The sequence below is a fragment of the Silene latifolia genome, chromosome 8 (assembly GCF_048544455.1).
Source record: "Silene latifolia isolate original U9 population chromosome 8, ASM4854445v1, whole genome shotgun sequence".
NCBI classification, from domain to species: domain Eukaryota; kingdom Viridiplantae; phylum Streptophyta; class Magnoliopsida; order Caryophyllales; family Caryophyllaceae; genus Silene; species Silene latifolia.
In genome coordinates, this window is record NC_133533.1 from 18843429 (window position 1) to 18864073 (window position 20645).

At 35.1% G+C, this 20645-nt stretch overlaps 1 protein-coding gene across 1 annotated transcript; it reads right to left on the minus strand.

The window, feature by feature from the left end:
• Positions 1-10893: 10893 nt before the first annotated feature.
• LOC141594807 (uncharacterized) lies at positions 10894-12305 on the minus strand. The gene is made up of 2 exons (XM_074414796.1): positions 11580-12305; positions 10894-11268 (listed from the first exon to the last, which is right to left on the minus strand). The coding sequence occupies exons 1-2, from the start codon at positions 12303-12305 to the stop codon at positions 10894-10896; spliced, it is 1101 nt and encodes a 366-aa protein (XP_074270897.1).
• Between the last annotated feature and the right edge of the window lie 8340 nt (positions 12306-20645).

Consider the following 20645-nt stretch of genomic DNA (forward strand, 5'->3'; position numbering starts at 1 on the left):
ACCACAGACGGCCTCCGTCTTCCCCGCCGCCGCTTCGTCCGCAGCCTCAGCCATCTCGTCCAAAAGCTTCTCAAATTTATCCCACGGGAAAGAGCCCTCGGGGACGAGCTTCCTTATTGCCTCCCTGGTCGCCTCCTCGGCCTGGTCCCGGAATTGGGCGCACATTTTTGGGAGAAGTTCATCTTGGAGCATGGCAATATCCTTCTCCTTTTGAGCAATGACAGCCTGCGCGTCCCTAAGCGCCTCCGCCTGGTTGTGGAACTGATTCTTCCACTTTTCCCCCTCGGCAACCGCGGCGTTATGAGCGTCCTTGTACCTATCCCGCTCCTCCATCATCTTGGCAGTAGCGCCATCAACTTCCTCAACTTTGGCCCTCTCAGCCCCCAGCAGCTTCTCAACCTCCTCTGCGCGCTTCTTGGCAGAAAAGAAATCCAGTTTAAACTTCGCGGCCTCCCCCTTTGCGGCAGAGAGGTCAAGTCTAAGCTTCGCCATCAGCGGCGCAGCTTGGCCCATGGTTTTCTCCTGCTCCGCGATATAGGAGCCGGCTTGTTGGGTCCACTTCGCCAGCCTCTTATACATTTTCACACCCTCCGCCACAAGCTCGGAGGCAGAGATCTTCTGAGCGGAGGAGTCAACAATGACATTTCCGTCACCCGCCGTCTCGATAGCCCTCTCGGGCTGCTTCCCTGATTGCCGCTCAATAAGAACGGCGGTCGCCGAGGAAGGATCTGCAAAAAATTTGCACAAAGCATCCATGTCACCTTGCATTGACACATCGTAAAGCTATTGGTCGTGGGATGTCCAGCGAACCAGCTAAATCCGAACCACAAGTTAGATCCGTACCAGTTTGGGCCCTTTTTGTTCGAGGGCCGGATGGATCGGTTTTCTCCCCGGCAACAACGGAAGGAGACGGTGGCTCTTTCCTCTTCTCCCCAACAACGGTAGAAGCAAGCGGCGACTCCTTAGCAATGGTCACCGACCCCCCGGTAATATCAACGACCTCCACAGGTTCCCTCTGAACCACTGGGGTCGAAGAGGGAGCAGGCACAGACGCCGCCGTCGCCCCGGTCGCAGCCCTCTTCGTTCTCTTTGGCACGCCTCCGAGAACCCTTGCCTGAGCCGCCACCGGGTCCACCCCTTTTAACTGCTTATCCATGAGCTCGTTGGGAGACGGTCTGCGATCGCGTAATTCAGCCGTAGGATGCCGCACCACGACCTTTCCGTCCTTATCAAGGCCTAACCGCTTCAAGGTACTCTCGGACAGATCCTGGCCAAACCGGTCTGCAAAAAGAAAACCAAACAAGAATTACACGACAGGAATAGAACATAGCTCTAAAAAACAGAAGCACAACAGCAAAAAGAGGCCTCACACCGACCCCACTCACCCCGGGCCGAGGGCCGGTATGAGGCCGACGTGATGAGCGGCTCATCTTGAAGAATAATCGAGTCGGGGGCAGCCATCCCTTCTCAAAGATCGAGCAGTGCATCGCCCGCTCCTCATCCTCAGTAAGAGGAACCTTCGAAGCGTCCATTTTCACCTTACCCCGGGAGGTACACTCCTCATACTCTTCCCGGTTCTCACACCGCAAGTAAACAGGGCTCTGGAAAGACCGGGGCAATGGGTAATCCTCCGGCACTTGGATATAAACCCACCGCCGTTGCGGTCTTTGCGGGAAGTAAGCTTGTTCACGGAGACATAGCTCGGCTCCGTCGTACGCCTGTACCACCCCACCTTACCAAAGAATTGACGGACGAAGGCGTGAAGTCGGCGGAATAAGTTGACTGTCGGGATCTCCCCCCTAAAGAGACAAAGCCACACAAAGCCAACTATCGTCCTCATGGCCAGCGGATGTAGTTGGGCCACCGCGACGTTCATAGCTCTGATAATGGCCACGACGTATCTATTCAGAGGAAACCGCAGCCCATACTCCAGATGCCTGATGTACACGCCGGTGTGACCCGGTGGAGGGCAACAGACCGCCTGACCCTCTTTAGGAATAACGATCTTATACCCCTCACCGAATGAGAAATGGCCTCCGAAAAATGTCTCGCCGGAACAACTGCCGAACTTATGGAACCAACCACGTTCAAGACCAGTCGTACAGGGCTCGCCATGATCCGGGACAGACAGCCTCCCACCATCGGAAGGGGTCCCCTCATCCTCATCAGCATCCTCACCCTCATCCTCCCGTCCCTCCGGGTGGGGGATCGACTACGGGAGAAGGAGACCTAGGGCCCCCAAACCTTATCGGAATGGCGTCTAGTATCTCCTCCCCATCAAGACGCAACGGGGAATCCTCCGGCGCAGAAGTACTAGTCCCGGCGCCAGTAGCAGACATAATAGCAACAATTATTTAACAAAATAAAAAGAAGAAGTTTGTTTGTTTACCTTGAAGAAAAACACTCGCCGGAATAACAACTCTGAATGTTAGAAGACAGAAGCCCTTGAAAGTTTAGAGAAGAAAAATTTTGGAGAATGAAATTGGTGACCAATTTCACGGAGCAACTGCCCTATTTATAGGGAAAAGCCCATGAAGCAGGACCAATCAGAGAACAGCCCATGAAGCGTCAACCAATCAAAGATGCGGACACGTGTCGGACATGCAACCACGGATGTCAATCGTTGCAACAGTTGTGTAAATCAATGCACGGTGACCAAACGTCTTCAACACGCCTATTCAAATCTCTCCGCCTATTCACCTTCCTCAACAAATTCCCATGCACCTATTCTCCGCCGGCCACATGATCAACCAAGCTAGACACCGCCGTAGGGGGCAATCAAAAATAACCGCAGCCTCAACCCCGGTCTCGGCCAGCGTCCCTTTCTTTTTCCACATCGGATGCCCAATACACATCCATGTGGAGGGGGGATATGGTACGGCCTAAGAAAGACTAGGCGGAGCGGAAGAAGCCGCCGCAGAAGAAGCCGTGCGGGAAAATTTTCTACAAACTACTTGCGCGAGAATATACGCTCGACGTACATCGAAGCCCATACCACGGCATAGACTACGCCGGGGGCAAATTGATGGGGCATATTCTGCACCCGCTGACCAAGTCAACATATTGAGCAAGGTCAAAGATGTCCACAAAGAAGTCAACGACTTAGACGCCCTAGCCGATGCGGCCCATCTACTGCCAACTCGGGTCCGGCGTGACAACCGCCACCGGGACACATATCCGCGTACTCATATCCAAGACCCCTCGGCGGCGGGTCACCAGCGCCCGCCGGCCAGCCCTAGGTCCCTCGGCCGAGGGGTAGATCGATCTTTCCACCTGCTAGCCACTTGGCCACTTGGCCACTACGTGACAAAAGGTGAAGTCTATAAATACTCCTCAACCTTCATTGAGGAAAGGATCCCATCCAATCCAGAAATACACAACTTGACCTAAGTACACTATTCATCTGGTATAATCTTCCTTATCTCTCTACAATATATTCCTAGCCATTTAGCATACAACTTATACATCTAAGTTTACTGACTTGGGCGTCGGAGTGGGTACGCTTGGCACAAAGCCAAGCCCTCAGTTCGTTCATTGTTGCAGGAGAGGCCGAGAGGAACGATTAAGACCAAGGGAGAATCCAACTCAAGACATCATTCAACAAGCCACGGGTGGTAACTATACTTGCTCTGGAATTACACCCGGAACAATAATAATAATAATAATAATAATAATAATAATAATAAAGCAAACCTTTCACATTCCATTTCTCCTCACACCATATTTATTTCTATATTAGACTTTATAATACTGAGAAAAATCTATAACTCTATAATCTATAAATCTAATTAAAAGGCAAGCCAAACTATCTACCATAATCTATATGTCATATTTAATTATAAACGATAATATCTTAAACCACTCTTATATAAAGTAGATTTTGTAAAAAAAAAAAAAATATAATTATTAGTAATCAAGCAAACCTTATACATTCCATTTCTCCTTACTCCTTATTTATGTTTATATTAAATTTCATAATAATGAAAAAAATGATGCTCAAAACTCAAAAGGCATGAAGCTTGATTCATATTTATACTTATATTAAATTTGATAATAATGAAAAAAATCTATAAATCTAATTAAAAGGCAAGGCAAACTATCTATCATAATCTATATGTCATATTTAATTATAAACGATAATATCTTAAACCACTCTTGTATAAAGTAGATTTTGTAAAAAAAAAAATATTATAATTATTAGTAATAATGCAAACCTTATATATTCCATTTCTCCTTACTCCTTATTTATGCTTATATTAAATTTCATAATAATGAAAAAAATAATGCTCAAAACTCAAAAGTCATGAACCTTGATTCATATTTATACTTATATTAAATTTGATAATAATGAAAAATGATGCTCAAAAGTCATAAACGCATCCTCAATTGTTTATATATTTTTGTTGGAAAGTAAAATTTATTAACCAAAAATTTTCTCATCCCTATTGTTAGTAGAACTAAATATGTCACTAATCGCCCTATGATTCTATTCCAATTAAGGTAAATGTATTAAGGTTTCAGATTATTAACTAATTTATTTCTTTTTTAGTGCAAGTTCCATTGGTATGAAGTTTTGATCACATTTTTCAACTTCATCGTATGTATTTGTTTTGTTCTCATTTAGGGTCTACCAAGATTTGTGGTGTTGACCTATTCAAAGGTTAACATACTTTTCTTTCTCTATTTAAGAGGAAGTTTAAGTTAATAACGATAATATTGTATAAAACATATTCCACTGTTTTGTTGGTTGCACTAATTACTGAGTTACTTTTTTATAGGGACCAGGGGCGCCCGATGAATTCGGGAGGCCCTGTTCCGATTCTTAGGTTGAGGCCTCAAAACAATTAATTGTCATTTACTTGAGATCCTAAACGAAAACTATTAAAAATAAAAATTTGAAAAAAAAATGAAAGATTAAGATATATGAAAAAAAATGCTATGATTTATTTTAGGCATATACTTAAAACACAAATTATATAAATAAGACCGTTTCATAATTCATATCATGAGACGATTCACTTTTATAAAATATACAGTACTTCGTATTTGTTTATTTGTAATAAATATCTTGTCTTTTATAGAATAAAAATGTCTCACACAATAATTAATAATTTAATATAAAGAGTAATATAAATAAAAGAAATTAAAAGATGGAGATATAACAAAAGAACCGAGAACTGAGAAAGGTAAAAAATTATACTTTTCTGTGACCTACTTAAATAAATAAATTTTAAAAAAAATTGCCTATTGATGGGAAATGGGGATGCGCGTGCGTTTTGGGTAAACAAAGATGTTGTGAAGTGTAGAGTAGTGACTTTACAGGAGTAGTCCACAAGGAGGAAAAAAGCCAAAATCATTTTCATTTAATGTTATGAATTGGGCTTATATTTTGGGGCCCTATTTCCCCTTGAGCCCCTGTGTTGTGAACCTAATCGCACAGCCTTTGGGCCGCCCCTGATAGGACGATTCATTGAAGAAGGAAGACTATATGGAGAAGTAAAATATTAGGATTTCTTAAAGAACTATATATTAAAAACTAAGTGTAAAATTGACGACATCAACGTGAATGAGTAATAGTTTTTTAGGTTTTTTTTTTTCATCTGTATTTTTTATTTTGGTATTTGTCGATTTTTTTCATCATTTTACCTTTGAAAAAAATATCAATCTTTAATTTCTCGACTTTGATCTTTATGTTAACATGTCAATGCCCGTATTTTTTGTACACGATTTATCATGAATTATTCATGAGGTAATCTTACTATGTGATTTGATATTTTATAAAGTCTCAATTACTAGAAACACTATAAACATCACACTAAAAACAAAATATTCCGTGAAATTCACGGGTCACAAAACTAGTTAGTGCTCATATATAACCATTTTTTTTTCTTGGAAGTTGTTTGATGTATGGCTTATTTCTGACGTAAAACAACATGTAAGCCATGCCTCTATCTTTTTATGTGTTCATAGATAGATAGTATAATATCATATCAATATAATATGTAGTAGTAATTCTTTTATATCTCAAACAAATAATAGAGGAGTTTTAGTGGGAAATCCAAGCGTAATCGTCATGAGCATCAACAATAAACTCGATTTAGTTCACGTACCATATAATCATGTAGGCAAGCAACAAATTTAATGAATAATAACAATAAAATAAAAAATATAGTATTCAATACATAGTATAATATTATGTGGTATATTGACACGAAAATTAAGAGTATAAACTCTCTATTCAAAATTACAATCTCACTCGCCATAAATTTCACACTTTCTGGGTCTAAATTATCAAACCTTACCTTCTTCAATGCTACTATGTTCCCTGTTACCAAATCAAACTACATTAATTTACACGAAAATTGCTAACCATATGAACTTTTAAGAAGCAAGTAATAGAGCTAAATAGCTAATCATACGAATTTTTGACACAAAGACGATTGAAATACCGAACATTGCTTGGTTAACTTAATATAATAGCATGACTGACTACTTGAATAAAATCCGACAATTGCTACAGTTGTACAATATGTCTATATAGTCAATATAATGTAATAGTAACAGAATTTAATATACATGCACGTTCAATGCAAGGAGCAATAAATAGAATTATTGTCAACGTAATAGAACAAATTATGAGAAATTACCTTCCATGCACATTAAAATCTATAAAGAAAGAAAGTGTTTCATCTCCACCATTATATGCTCATGCTCCATATACCAACTTGGTTCAATACCAATATTGTATTTGCTTTGCCAATAACACCTAAACATAAAAAGTCATGGAATTAGTAAGTAACAATAATAAAGTATAAAGTACAAATAATAGTGACAGGTGAAAGTAAACACGGTGACCCTAATAAAAAGTACACATAGTAGGGGGAAGGTGTACTCCTATTTATATACTCGTAAGCTACGGAATATAAGACTCATAATCTACTCTTTTCCAATTCTTATCTTGTATGAGGAAGCTATTAAACATTAGACTTCTGAAAGTGTTGGAGACTCGAGAGCTATGTAGATAAAATTTGCATAAATATTGGGATAATTATACATATTATTATTTTAAATAAAATTAATTAGATAGTTTTAAAAAGTTGGAGTCTTTAGAATTGCCTGAAAAAAGCCACTTTTATATATATACATTGATTAGGTAATTAGCGTTCAATTGAAACTATTTACGTTTATGGTGTCCACGTCATCAATTTTCTTTTTTTACCAGACTTTCAACAAAGCCGCTAATGTTCTTAGCGGCTTTATCAATTCTTCATCCAAAATTCACACTAACCATATCCAGTAGCTATTGGAGTGCCTAAATTCGTGTTATTCATATAAGCCGCTAAGAATTATAGCGACTTTGCCAAGTTTTTTTTTTTAAAAGAAAAGAACGTAGTAAGCTGCTGAAGTTCTTAGCGGCTTTGACCGTGGATTTGAAAAAAAAAGCTTGCACAATCCAGTAGCTACTGGACTCAAAAATTGCAAAAAAGACACAGGCAAAGCCGCTGATGTTCTTAGCGACTTTATCTAATTTTCACTAAAAAAAAAGGAAAGAACATAAGCCGTTGTAGTTCTTAGCGGTTTTACCTGTGGATTTGAAAAAAAAAAGCTGCAAACACATAAAACCCAATGCCTAAGCCTTCACTACGACAAACACGACTGCAAATAGATCATTCACATCTGCACAAACCTTCACCATGACATACACAATGCCCAAATATACACATTCCAAACACGACATTGAAATCCGAAAATGCAATTCATGTCATTGATAAGAAAATAAACCAACAAAGTTCGTACTACAACTCCAAAAGTAATCTAATCTTGAACTAAAGTCATACTTTGAAATAAAATTAAAGTTCATAAAAATTAAACATTTCCATCAAACTACTTGACACATTAGCCCAATCTCGAGTGAGTCCTCTTTGATCTTGATCTTGAACTGGTAGGTGTCTCCTCCTCACGGATAAGGGTAAGCCTATGCTCCAAGTGACGTAAATGATATCTAGGAGGAGGTTGGTGTGGAGGGCTTGGATGATCGGTGTCAATGGGTGGGACTAGATGCTTGTGTCCCGTGCGTTGCAAGCATTCGAGTGACATTGTCTGCATCTCTCGCAACATGCCTACATGAGATAGTGGAACATCCTCCGCATGTTACCATGCATAGTAGTAGCATGGTTATAGTTGTATAAATGACCCTCCGTCTGCAAAATTTAACAAGTACAATTTTACTAAAATTAAACTAATACTAAACAAATTTCATTAGACAAAGGTTGTTAAAATTGAAGAAATACTTACAAGTAGCATGTTGTCCGCCGCATTCGAATAGAAATTGTGTCTCTTCTCATACAAGTCTTTGCTTTGTGTTTCGGTACTAAAGTTAAGAACTACTAGATGAGTGATGGCACGATACCATTGTAGGTATCCATCATTGTAGTCAAGGTAACAATTGTAAAGAACACCTCTAGGGGTCAATCTAGTCTTGCGGTTATTCCACTTCGCAATGCTTTCTTTATGCAAGTCCTCATAATCAGTAGCAGTTCCTCGACGATCAATTTTATGCAAATTTTTAGATGTTTTACATAGAGGGGGAATCGTAGGATGCCAACCAAATTGCCTAACAACCTTATTAGAAAAATGCCACTCAACGGCTTCAAAGCAAATGAGTGGTGCATTTACAATCCACTCACTGGGATCTTCGGTACAAAGGACGGGAAGAAGGGAAAGGACATCCGTAGCGTAGGGTTCCCAAGTGAACATGGTAACGATCATTGTATCAAGAGCATGCCTACATTGAACTAATCCAATCAAGTGATACCTGTAAGCCCGGTGAATTCTTAGCCACCTACAACCAAGTGGGTCAACACCCTCCACCACTTGGAAACCAAGTGGGTATTCGACACCGGCTTGCTCCTCTACTGTTGATGTCATGATGGTAGGTCGACCAATAGATATACGTTCCCAAGCCCAAAGTTGCATTAGAACAAGACAACCACCAATTTCTATCGCTCCTTTTGTACACGCCGTACACAAGTTTCTATACAAATAAACAAGTGTTGCACTTCCCCAACTATATTCATTCAATCTTTCCAAATTTGTCAAAAGGGGGAAGTAAATTAATTGTACTCTATTGCCACTTTTATCCGGAAAGAGCACGGTACCGATCAAATATAACAAATAAGCTTTTACATATGCATGAAGTTGTTGCTCGGTTGCATCTTGTGGTAGGCCTTGAAAATTTGCTCTTAACCAAGAAAGTTTCAAAGTTTTCCCCTTAAATGCATCAGTTGGTGGTCTAATACCTAAGTAATAATGCTCCAATAACTCAGGCCAAAAGTGATCAGATTTACCAGTTATAGGTAATCCCCCGACCTTTAGACACAACAAAACATTAACATCTTGCAAAGTGATGGCGGCTTCTCCAACTGTTAAATGAAAGGTGTGGGTTTCTTGTCTCCAACGCTCAACTAATGTAGTTATCATATCAGGACGAGCTACAACATAAGCTAACCTATGAATACCATGAAACTGGGTTCCACTAATTAAATTCTCAACAGCTGGGTCTACGGTGAATTTAGATTTGGAATATAAATGATTTCTACATTTTAGCGGCTCGATATCCTTCAAAAAAAAAATAAACATATATGTTTTAAAATAACTTAAACAAGTACATATTTTTTTTAAAATAAAATACGTTAAGTAGAACCGTTAATTACCTCTCCTTCCCAAATAACCGAGCTTCTATGTTCCTTTTGCATTGTGAGAACGCTATCATCTACTGGACCCGGCTCCATTTGACCTAAACACATCAAGAAAATAAACATTGTCAAACTCCAAGAAAAATTAACATGGTTTTTAATAGTTCAATTTTAAACAATGAAAAAATAACATGATATATTACCCCCTAGATTTATTTGTTGCACGTGACCGCTTGTTATGCCTCTCTACGTTGCACAAACTACAAGTAACGGTAGACTTGGAAACCTCATCCATTTCATTACAAATTCTTTTAGATACCGGTCTTCCCTTTTCTCTTAACCAAGTATCATTAGGAATCAATTTATTCTCCATCCATGTCTTCCAATAACCCTCATCGGGAATAGGTTGAAAGATTGATATTCCCCCGAAGAGTATAATGGGTCAACATATTGATCCACGTCGATTGAAAAAGGACGAGATACCGCCATTACATATGAACAAGGATAATGAAAGTTTTGCCACTTATTACAAGTACAAGTCCTTCTGTCAATCGTACCGTGTGACTTCTTCCACCACGATTTCCAAGCCTACGACCTTGACTTATAGTTACTTGATAAAGGCCTTGCTCAAAATCGTGTTCACTAACTTCATGATGGGCGGCAATTTCTTCAATTTCATCAAGTGTCTTAGTTACTTTATCCGACCATTTAAAACCACCTAACAATCTATCCCTAGTGATTTTTCTTCAATCAACGAAATATTTGTTAACTCAGGTAAAAGTGGCTTTTACAAGGGCTTGAATTGGGAGAAATCTTACCCCCTTTAGCACACCATTGAAACATTCACACATATTTGTTGCCTTAAAACCATATCTTTTACTACCATCATGAGCAAGAGACCACTTACTTGGACGGATTCTCTCTAACAAAGCTCTAGCATTTGCATTGATCAAACCAATTTTCTCCATACCTAAGTCAAATTTTCTAATTTGGTGTTGCATAGCGTTCTCGGGGAAAGTTGATTTCAAATCTGAATTTTTGAACATCTTGTTAATGTTGGATGCATGATGTCGAATACAATACATAAGAAAAGCGTATGGCTCTTCCCAACCACTCCCCACTTCATTCATTGATTTTAAGATACCCGGATGACGGTCAAACAAGACACAAAGACCTCTACGCCGTGTCACATAATGTCCTATGCAGCCCAAAACCAACTCCAATTCTCATAGTCCTCCTTCTCAACAATGGCAAATGCTAATGGAAAGAGTTGGTCATTTGCATCAACTCCCATTGCAATCAACATAACCCCTTGATATTTGCCATATAGATGAGTGCCATCTATGGTAATAATGGGCCTACAATGAGGGAAGCCGTTGATTGAGGGACCAAATGACCAAAACACTTTATCAAGTAGTTGGAAATTGGGATCATTAGTTGGCTTATTGACAAAATGGACAGCGGTTCCCGGATTTGCCTCTTTTAAAGCATCTAGGTAACGAGGAAGAAAAGCATAAGACTCCTCCCAGTCTCCATAAATATCTACCAACGCTCTTTGTTTAGCCACCCAAGTCTTCCAATAAGAAATCTTGAAGTTGAATTCCTTTGTTATGGATGCCCTTAACAAACTCACCTTAGCCCCCCCAATCTTCTTTCACAAGATGCTTATAGCATTGCTAATAAACTCCTCCCTTAAATTTGGATGATCAAGAGATGGTTTCCGAACCACACAAGACGCTTCATGTGGACCTTTGTATGACACAATTGTGAAAACATCTATGGAAATGTTTTTTTACTCGCTCTCAAATACCAACTACAAGCTAAGGGTTATCTATTACACTTATAAGTCACGGTGTGAGGTCTTGATTCGGTAATTTTAAAAACTTGGTTTCTAAGAACATTGTAGGATGTGACAACTTGTCGCAAAATCTCTTTGCTTGCAAATTCTTGCTCAACATTAAATTCCTCTCCATTCTTAAATGGAGCCGCACTTGATTTATACCAACTATTTTCATAATCAACATCTAAAGCATGAACCTTGATGAATTGGGTGTTAGTACATGGTTGAGAAACAAGGTCTATCATATCATCCTCATCACTCAACAACAACATTGTATCTTCCTCTTCAATCACATTTTCAATTTCATCTCCAAAAATATTACCATCAATGGGCGCTTCATCAACATTATTAGTTGACAAAGACAAAGACCAATTTGGATCCTCAACTTGACTAAGCATATTTGTGAATGACAAATTAGAGGATTGTGTAGCAGTTTGAGTTATTTCAAGAGGCATCAACTCCATAAACAAATCCATCGATGCGGCTTTCGATTGACACACACTTGCCCACATAGCTTTCAAACTACGATCATTACTCAAGGATAGTACTTTATAACCTCTTACACTTGGGAATTTCATTTTGATATTAATCTCATATTTTCCTTTATCTACCTCTAAAGACTCATATATTTCACTCTTGAGCTCATTAAGACTAATAGTACTATTAACAATAACAAAGCTTTCACAACCACCCTTATAACTAATATCTTCACCATTTACCTCTACTTCACCATTCCACCAACAAGTCAATGGATAATTATTTATCTCCATTGTAAATAATCAAACTAAATACAAACTAGAACAACCAAGCTACTAATTTGAACAATCAAAGTAACAAACTAAGCTAAAAACAATTACTAAACTAAGCACAAAAAAATTAGTAAATTGGGGAAGAATTACTAAAGTATGGACGAAATTAGTAAATTAGGGTTGAATTATTACCTTTAGATGAATATAGGATGAATTAGGTTGATGGAGAGGAATTGATTGAAAGAAATTTGATAGATTTTGGGTGAGAAATTGGGTTTTTCGACTTATTAGGGTTCCGGGGGAACAATTGGGGATTTTTGTGTTCAATTGAATGAATGCGAGATTCCCGTATTTTTTTTTTAATATAAGCACCTAAGCCGCTATACTTCTTAGCGGCTTTCTGTGTTCATTTTTTTTTTTGAAAAGTTGACAAAGTCGCTAAGAATATCAGCAGCTTTGTCTGTTATTTCCGCAATTTTTGAGTCCAATAGCCACTGGACTTTGGAAGATGAATGTCTAGTAAAAAAGAAGCAAAGCCGCTAAGAAGATTAGCGGCTTTGTTGAAAATCTGGGAAAAAAAAGAGTAATGACGTGGACACCATAAACGTAAATAGTTTCAATTCAACACTAATTACCTAATTACTTTGCTTAATAACGCTAATTAACCAAAAAATTCTCCACATTTTGCGTAGGTTTTGGATGCGGTAGAGAAAGAGTAGGAAGTTGGGTTTGTTTAATGTTTATAAATTGATAATTGATTGATTAATTGATAGTAGACCTGTTAAAACATGTCTTGATCCGTAAATTCGACCCAATTTTTTAGAGTCAAAGACCTATTATCTTGACCCGTGATCTGAAATGACGCGAACCCAAAATGCCCCGTTATTTTGGGTTGAAACTCGATCCGACCTGTTCAACGGATAGGTCAAAGATAAATTAAAAATAGTATTAAAATAATATTTTTATATTATATTTCAAATAATAAATATAAAAAACATTATTTTAATTTTTTTTTAATTAAAAAGTAATCTAAAAGTCAATTTTATATAAATTTTATATCATTAAATAATAAAATAATAAATATAATAATATTATTAATATTAAATATGATTTAATTTTTAAAAATATGTTTTTGGGCTGAAAAATGATAAAATAAAAGACGTCATAATTTTTTCCCTGGCCTGTATTCCGACCCTAACCTAACCCCCCTCGTAAAAATGTCCGCCAATTGTTCCTTTGTGTGAACAATGATATTGCAATGGTCCGTCTACCAAGTGCTATTTAATGAAATGGTAATCTATCTCGGTGTGCTTGGTTCTGCCATAAAAAACCGGATTTCTCGCATTGTGCAACGCCGCTTGATTATCACAATATAACGATTTTATCTTTGTTATTTTTCTCATCTATCCCACTCAAAACCAATTACCCACTTCTTCCCTCCTCACCTACCGGCCTACCCCACCCTCTGGTATCTTTCTAATTTAGCGTCATCTGTCTCTCACGACAACCATAAACTCAAAGCACGTAGAAAATTCACATTAGTTTGAAACATATTACACTATGCAATTCTTTAGATGGGATAATAGTGAAATAAGCTCGATGTGATCGGATAATAAAGTCACTCCTCATAGTAAGAAGTTCAAGTAAAATGCGATTCAATTTCTTTATATACGAAAAATAATAAACTCCTAACATAACAATCACTAGGCAATATAAAACAATGTAAATTGTAGTTTGCAAACTAGTTTTGTGACATGTGAGAATTGCGGGTTTGACTTTTGTTGTTGTTTTGTTTTCGCTGTATTGTTCTTGAAAGTATTTTTTCAGCTTTTTTCTGTACTTTTTTTTTTTTAACTTGAAGATATATTATAGTTACTGTATTTTGAAATTTTGTGATGAGTCAAAACCATGTAATGTTGAACAGAGAATTGCTATCTACCTTCTCTTTTCTACATTCTCTTCTACCTTCTCCACTAATAACCAGTTAAATATAGTATCTTTGGCCTCATTCACTTGTTATCCGACCACCACACGATATATATTAGCTTAATCAATTGTGAGAGGACAAAAGGAGAAGTTGGAAGAGAAGATGAGAGGAAAAAGTTAGATAACAACCCTCAATGAGGAATGACATCAAAACCCCTGAATCTATATGATAGTTTGATTTGTCTTAATGACAACCCCTAAGTTCAGTATTCCATTTTAATATTCGAGGATTGTAACCACTATCTGAAACTTACTTAAGGGAAAAAAAATACTTCGTATATGTGAAATAAATGTAGAAAGAATGAAATATTAATTGTTTATACCTCGACATTTTACTTTTAGATCCTTTGTAAGTACACTCTGAAAATAAACAAAAATAAATTAGAATCCAATTGAATAGAGTGTAAAAGACTAAACAAAAGTATGCAAATAAAAAATTATAGGTGAACGGAAGTCCCGCCAACTTTTTGTGATCTTATTTATAATCTTGGGTTATATGAGTTTTAATTGCTCTCTTGAGTTTTTGGTTATAATTGATCTCAATAAACTCTCCTAGTGTTAATGAAAAATGAGAGTTATTGAAATTAAACTTCTATCAATACTATATATTAATTCCAGAAACCAAGGGACTTCCATGTAATTAAATAAATCTATACAAATTAATTATACTATATAGTTTTAAATCGCTAGCGCCATGTGATGGACCTGAACAATGGACTTCAATGTAAATATTATATAGTTTTGGTTAAAAGTATAAATTTAGAGAATATTAGAATATGGCGAGTTTCGTTAAATAAACGGGTCCCAATTAATCAGTATATAAATATGTTAATTATTTAACATACATAAATATAATATAAGTATATGTTATATTTTGGAAACTATTTAAAGGTAAGTAAATCAATTCAGATTTTCAAAAAATATAATATTCCATAATTCATTAGATTTGTAATTTAATTAGTAAATAATAATGATATATATAGCAACAGGAGTACTGAAAGTCATACTAGCAGCAACGGGAGTAGTGAAATTAACAATAATAAATGCGGGAGTAGTGATAGAAAAAATAATGACGGCGGGAGAAGTGAAAGTAATAATAGTCACAACACATTTAATGAAAGTAACAGTAAGAACAACGGAAAGAGTATGAAAAATTAACTAACAATTCGATTTTAAGAAAATATTAATTTATTTAAATATACGAGCTTGACAAAACTAACGGGTTAACCGTAAAAATAGCACGAATAGTAAAACAAACAACAGTAACCGAAGAAGTAGTGAACGTAATAGTATTAACAGGGGATGTAGTGAAAGTAATAATATTAACGGCGGGAGAGGTGAACGTGTCTCATAATTTGTTGATTAATTTTACCTCTCATCATAATTTTAATATATAAATTGTAAATGTATGTGTTAACCAAATTTAGAGAAATCATATTTCATAGAAAATAAAATTTAAATGTTAAATAAAGGTAGCCCGGGCGTAGCCGGGCACCAAACCTAGTATAATACTATTAAAAGGCTAGATTGAGCACTAAATTTAGCCATGTGTCAGCAAGGAGAGCAAGACTTTGTAAACTAATTTTTCATTTAGTGAATAAATACTGAAATTGACTGTCGTTTTAAATTTTAATGCAATTATGAATTTCTTCATAACACTTTAATGTCCACAATTCATTATTTCATCGGTTAAATAGTCTTATAAGATTATACATTGTAAAATCACTTGGCTGTAATAGCAAGTCATAAATAGCTAACATAAATTTCCTTATTTAATATGTATCATAATTCTTTTCCTATTTTTGTCTTCTTACACTACTACAGATACATGCTATAACAACAGTTAAAAACCGTTGTTATATAAAAAAAGCGGACGTTGTTAAAGCGTCTGTTATAGTAGGTTTTAACAACGGTTGGTTTTTCTAAGAAACCCGTTGTGAAAACTATTAACAACGGTTTAAAGTAGAAAAAACCGTTGTGGAAAGGGTGACTATATTTTGGTGGGAAAGTTATAACAACGGTTATAGTATAAAAAACCATTGTTATAACTAAAGACAAAGTTTTTTTTTTAAATAACCGTTGTTGTTTATTTAAAAAAAAATTAAATTAAATATTACTAGATGCATGCATTATTACGGCGGCCCGTTATAATTCCGATGCATGCATTATTACTGCCAATCCTTGCATATGAATGAACAATATATGGAATGAGAAGGGTTATAAGATTTGAAGCAGAGATATGATGACACAAGTTCCTAAACATATATTAATTAAAAAACAACTCAAAAGACACATTACTTAGTATAAATACATGCATTATCTCAACCACCATTCCATTATCTCACTATATATCACCAAACCCCAACTGCTAAAACAAACTCCAAACCCTAAATCTTTCAAACTTCACCAACAATGAATGATACCATCCGTAAGACTGTTACTATGACCGAGCACAACAGGAGTTTCATCCGCTGGTTGCTGGACATTGAGGACAGGTACATGAGCTACCTTGAGGACGCTTGGATCGCACTCGAGGATGCAAAAAAAAAATGGCTTAACAGAGCAGCAGTTGTTGCAGCTATATGACGATATAGCAACTGCTGAACGAAACCTCCAAATAGCTAAGGAGGAGAGTATGGATATCATAGAAGAGTATGAGACTCTCTATGCATATCTAAGAATTGCATTTTTATCAATGTAATTCGTTTTTTAATTTATGTATATATATATATATATATATATATATATATATATATATATATATATATATATATATATATATATATATATATATATATATTAAGTTTATCATGCATTTCTCTCTATCATCTTGTTTCTTCTTTGTTTTATTTTATTTAATTTGTTTTACAAGCTAATAAACGCAGAAAAACAACAGTGACAAAACTAATTAAGCGAATAATACTTAGAGAAAGAACATAATGATCGATAAAAACACATGCAAATGAAATAATTAGAGAAAGAAAATAATGACTGAGATGACAAAACCTAAATTAAATCATGCATATTTACCTGATAATTAGAGAAAGTAAGAGACGATGAAACCAACAGTGACAACGACGATGAGGAAGAGAGAAAGAGACGATGACAAAGTGTGTTTGTGTTTGTGTTTGTGTTTGTGTTTGTGTTTGTGTTTGTGTTTGTGTTTGTGTTTGTGTTTGTGTTTGTGTTTGTTGTGTATGTTTGTGTTTGTGTCAGGTTTGTGTTTTGTGGCTGTAGCTGATCTGTGTTTGTGTGATTTATAGTATGGTAAGTATTGACAACGGTTGTTAAATAAAAACCCGTTGTCATTACAGAATATATTAGCAACGGGTCCGTAGTAAATCGTTGTTAAAAAGTATTAACAACGGGTTTATAAATAACCGTTGTAATTACTTTTCACTAACTTTGCGCCAATTTTGCGCAAATTATTAACAACGGTTGTGCATGTTTGACCCGTTGTTAAAACCTATAACAACGGTTATGGAACCATAACCGTTGTAATTAATTTTAGTAAAATTCGCGCCATCCGTTCTACAACGTCTTATGGTGATTTTCGTGGATAAGCGTTGTTAAAGGGGCGTTGTAGTTGCCTAGATTTGTAGTAGTGTTATATCTCTTCCAACTTCGTGTAGTTATCTTTCAATTCCACAAATGCATTTTTTTTTTTGCGAAAGCTGAATTTACATTTTAAGTGATTTGCTAATTTTTAATTGAAATTTATTGTCTTGTTCTTTCAGGTTTTTCAAGATCATAAAACAGAGCCATGTTAGCTGGTTACAAGCTTGTGGACTATCTCGATTGTGAGTTATTAGATCTACTACTCTGCATTTAGTTAATTGAAATAAAGGTTTGGGTTCATATACTTGAATTAAAGGTGTGGGCTTATACTTTCATTTTCTTTTCAATATTAATAAAGAAGGGGAATTAGAAGTTTTAAATTCAAACATTTTGTATAAAATGAATCAAATACTTTCATTCATGTTATTTTTGCTTGACCTGACAAGTTAAAGTTACAAATATTATGACCAACAATGAATTTTGATTGTTAAATCTACAAGAATCGAGATTTTATTGAGAGATGTCCCACGGTAAGGCTAAAGATGTTATACTTTATGTAGTTATGTAGTTTTAAGAGTTCTTAGTTTTAAGAGTTGACAAAGAAAGGTAGCAATAAGGAGTGCAGTTCATTATTGGTCAAGACTCAAGAGTGATTAATAGGTTTGTTCAGGATTACTTTGAGTCGGTTTCATGCAAATTCAGTAGTACAAAAATGCCAAACTGATTTTTAAGGAGAAATGTATTTATGTAATTAGAAATTAAAAAAAAATCTTTTAAGGGGAGGTTATTTAAGTTATTTTTTATTAATTAGTCTTTTATAAAACAATTTTACACTAACAAAGTGAAAAAAAAGGGTTACATAAACTAAAAAAAGTGGTTACCAAAACAACCTTTTACACAAATTCTTGAGTTATACCACTTTACAAAGAATTCCTGAATTTCTAATGTATTACTGTTGGTTAACTTATATTAATATTAATACTAATCAAAACTTCAACCATAGAATATTTTAATTGGAAAACCAATTTAGATGGAAGATGCGGGGTTTGGTTCTAACAAGAATTTATACTTTATTTATTTGTGCCTAGCGCTTTTTTTTATCGAAAATTATGACGTTCTTGAGACTATTTTACTTATTTTAGTTACAATGGAAACATATCCTTCAGAACATAAATTGAGTGATTCAACAGCTATCAACACGTCAACACGAACAAAAAGTAATAATTTAATTCAACATATTATTTATTTACAATGTTACATAAACAGAAAAGAATAAAATATTCCGTGAATTTCACGGGTTTTAAAACTAATTAATGAATTATTAACAATGGAGTAATGGAAAATTTAGTGCATATTTATCTTAGGGAGTTTATGAATGTTCTTACATGCTCACTTAGTCATTTATTTAACTAATTTTTATTCTTTGTCTTTATAATTACCAAGATCATTACTCGTGTAGTTATGAAAAAGTTAGTACATACATATTTATCTTTCTTTGTCTTTTTAGTTACCAACTAGTTTTGTGGCCCGTGAAATTTACGGGATGTTTTGTTTTGAGTGTGATGTTTCTAGTGTTTTCAGTAATTGAAATTTTATAAAATATCAAAACATATAGTAAGCTCACCTTATGAATAAGTCATCATTGATTGCGTACTAAGATTACGGGCATTTACATGTTAACATAAAGATCAAAGTCGATAAATTAAATAAGCCAAAGTAGGTGCATATTGCTATTTTTTCGAAGGTAAAATGATGAAAAAAAACAAACAAATACCAAATTAAAATATACATTTGAAAAAAGAAAAGAAAAAAACTATTAGTCATTCACGTTGATGTCGTCAATCTTGTGCTTAGTCTTCAATATATAGTTATTAAGCTATCTTAGTATTTTACTTCTCCATATAGTCTTCTATTTCCAACGAATTGACCCTATAATAATAAAAAAAAAAAGTAACTCAGTAATTAGTCTGAATTAACCAACAAAATAGTGAATTTTTTTTATGCAATATTATTGTTGTTAACTTAAGTTTCCTCTTAAATAGTGAAAGAAAAAGGGAATGAGAGTGAAGTTGTAGAGATGTAAGTATATTAACTTTGAATAGCTCAACACCACAAATTTTGATAGCCCCTAAATGAGAACAAAACAAACACAAACGATGAAATTGAAAATGTGTTGAATATTTCATAACCCAATGGAACTTACATAAAAAGTAAATAAATTAGTTAATAATTTTAAAACCTTAATACACTTGGCTTGATGTTAATAGAATGATAGGAAAATTTACATTTAGTTCTACTAATGATAGAGATAAGAAAAATTTTGGCTTATAAATTTTGTCTTCCATAAAAAATATATAAAGAATTGAGGATGCGTTTTATGAATTTTGAGCTTCATTTTTTCATTATTATCAAAATTAATATAGGTATAAATATGAATCAAGGTTCGCGACTTTTGAGCATCATTTTTCATATTATGAAATTTAATATAAACATTAATAAGGAATAAAGATAAATGGAATGTATAAGTTTTGCTTGATTATTATTATTATTATTATTATTATTATTTTTTTTTTTACAATATCCACTTTACAAGAGATTTATTTAAGATGTTGTCTTATTATATAATTAAAATATGACGTATAAATGATGATAGTTAGTTTTGCTTGCCTTTTAATTAGATTTATATATTTTACATTTAGATTATTGAGTTATAGATTTTTCTCATTATTATGAAATTTAATATAGACATAATCCATAAATATGGAACAAAGAATAAATGGAATGTAAAAGATTTGCTTTATTATTCTTATTTTTTTT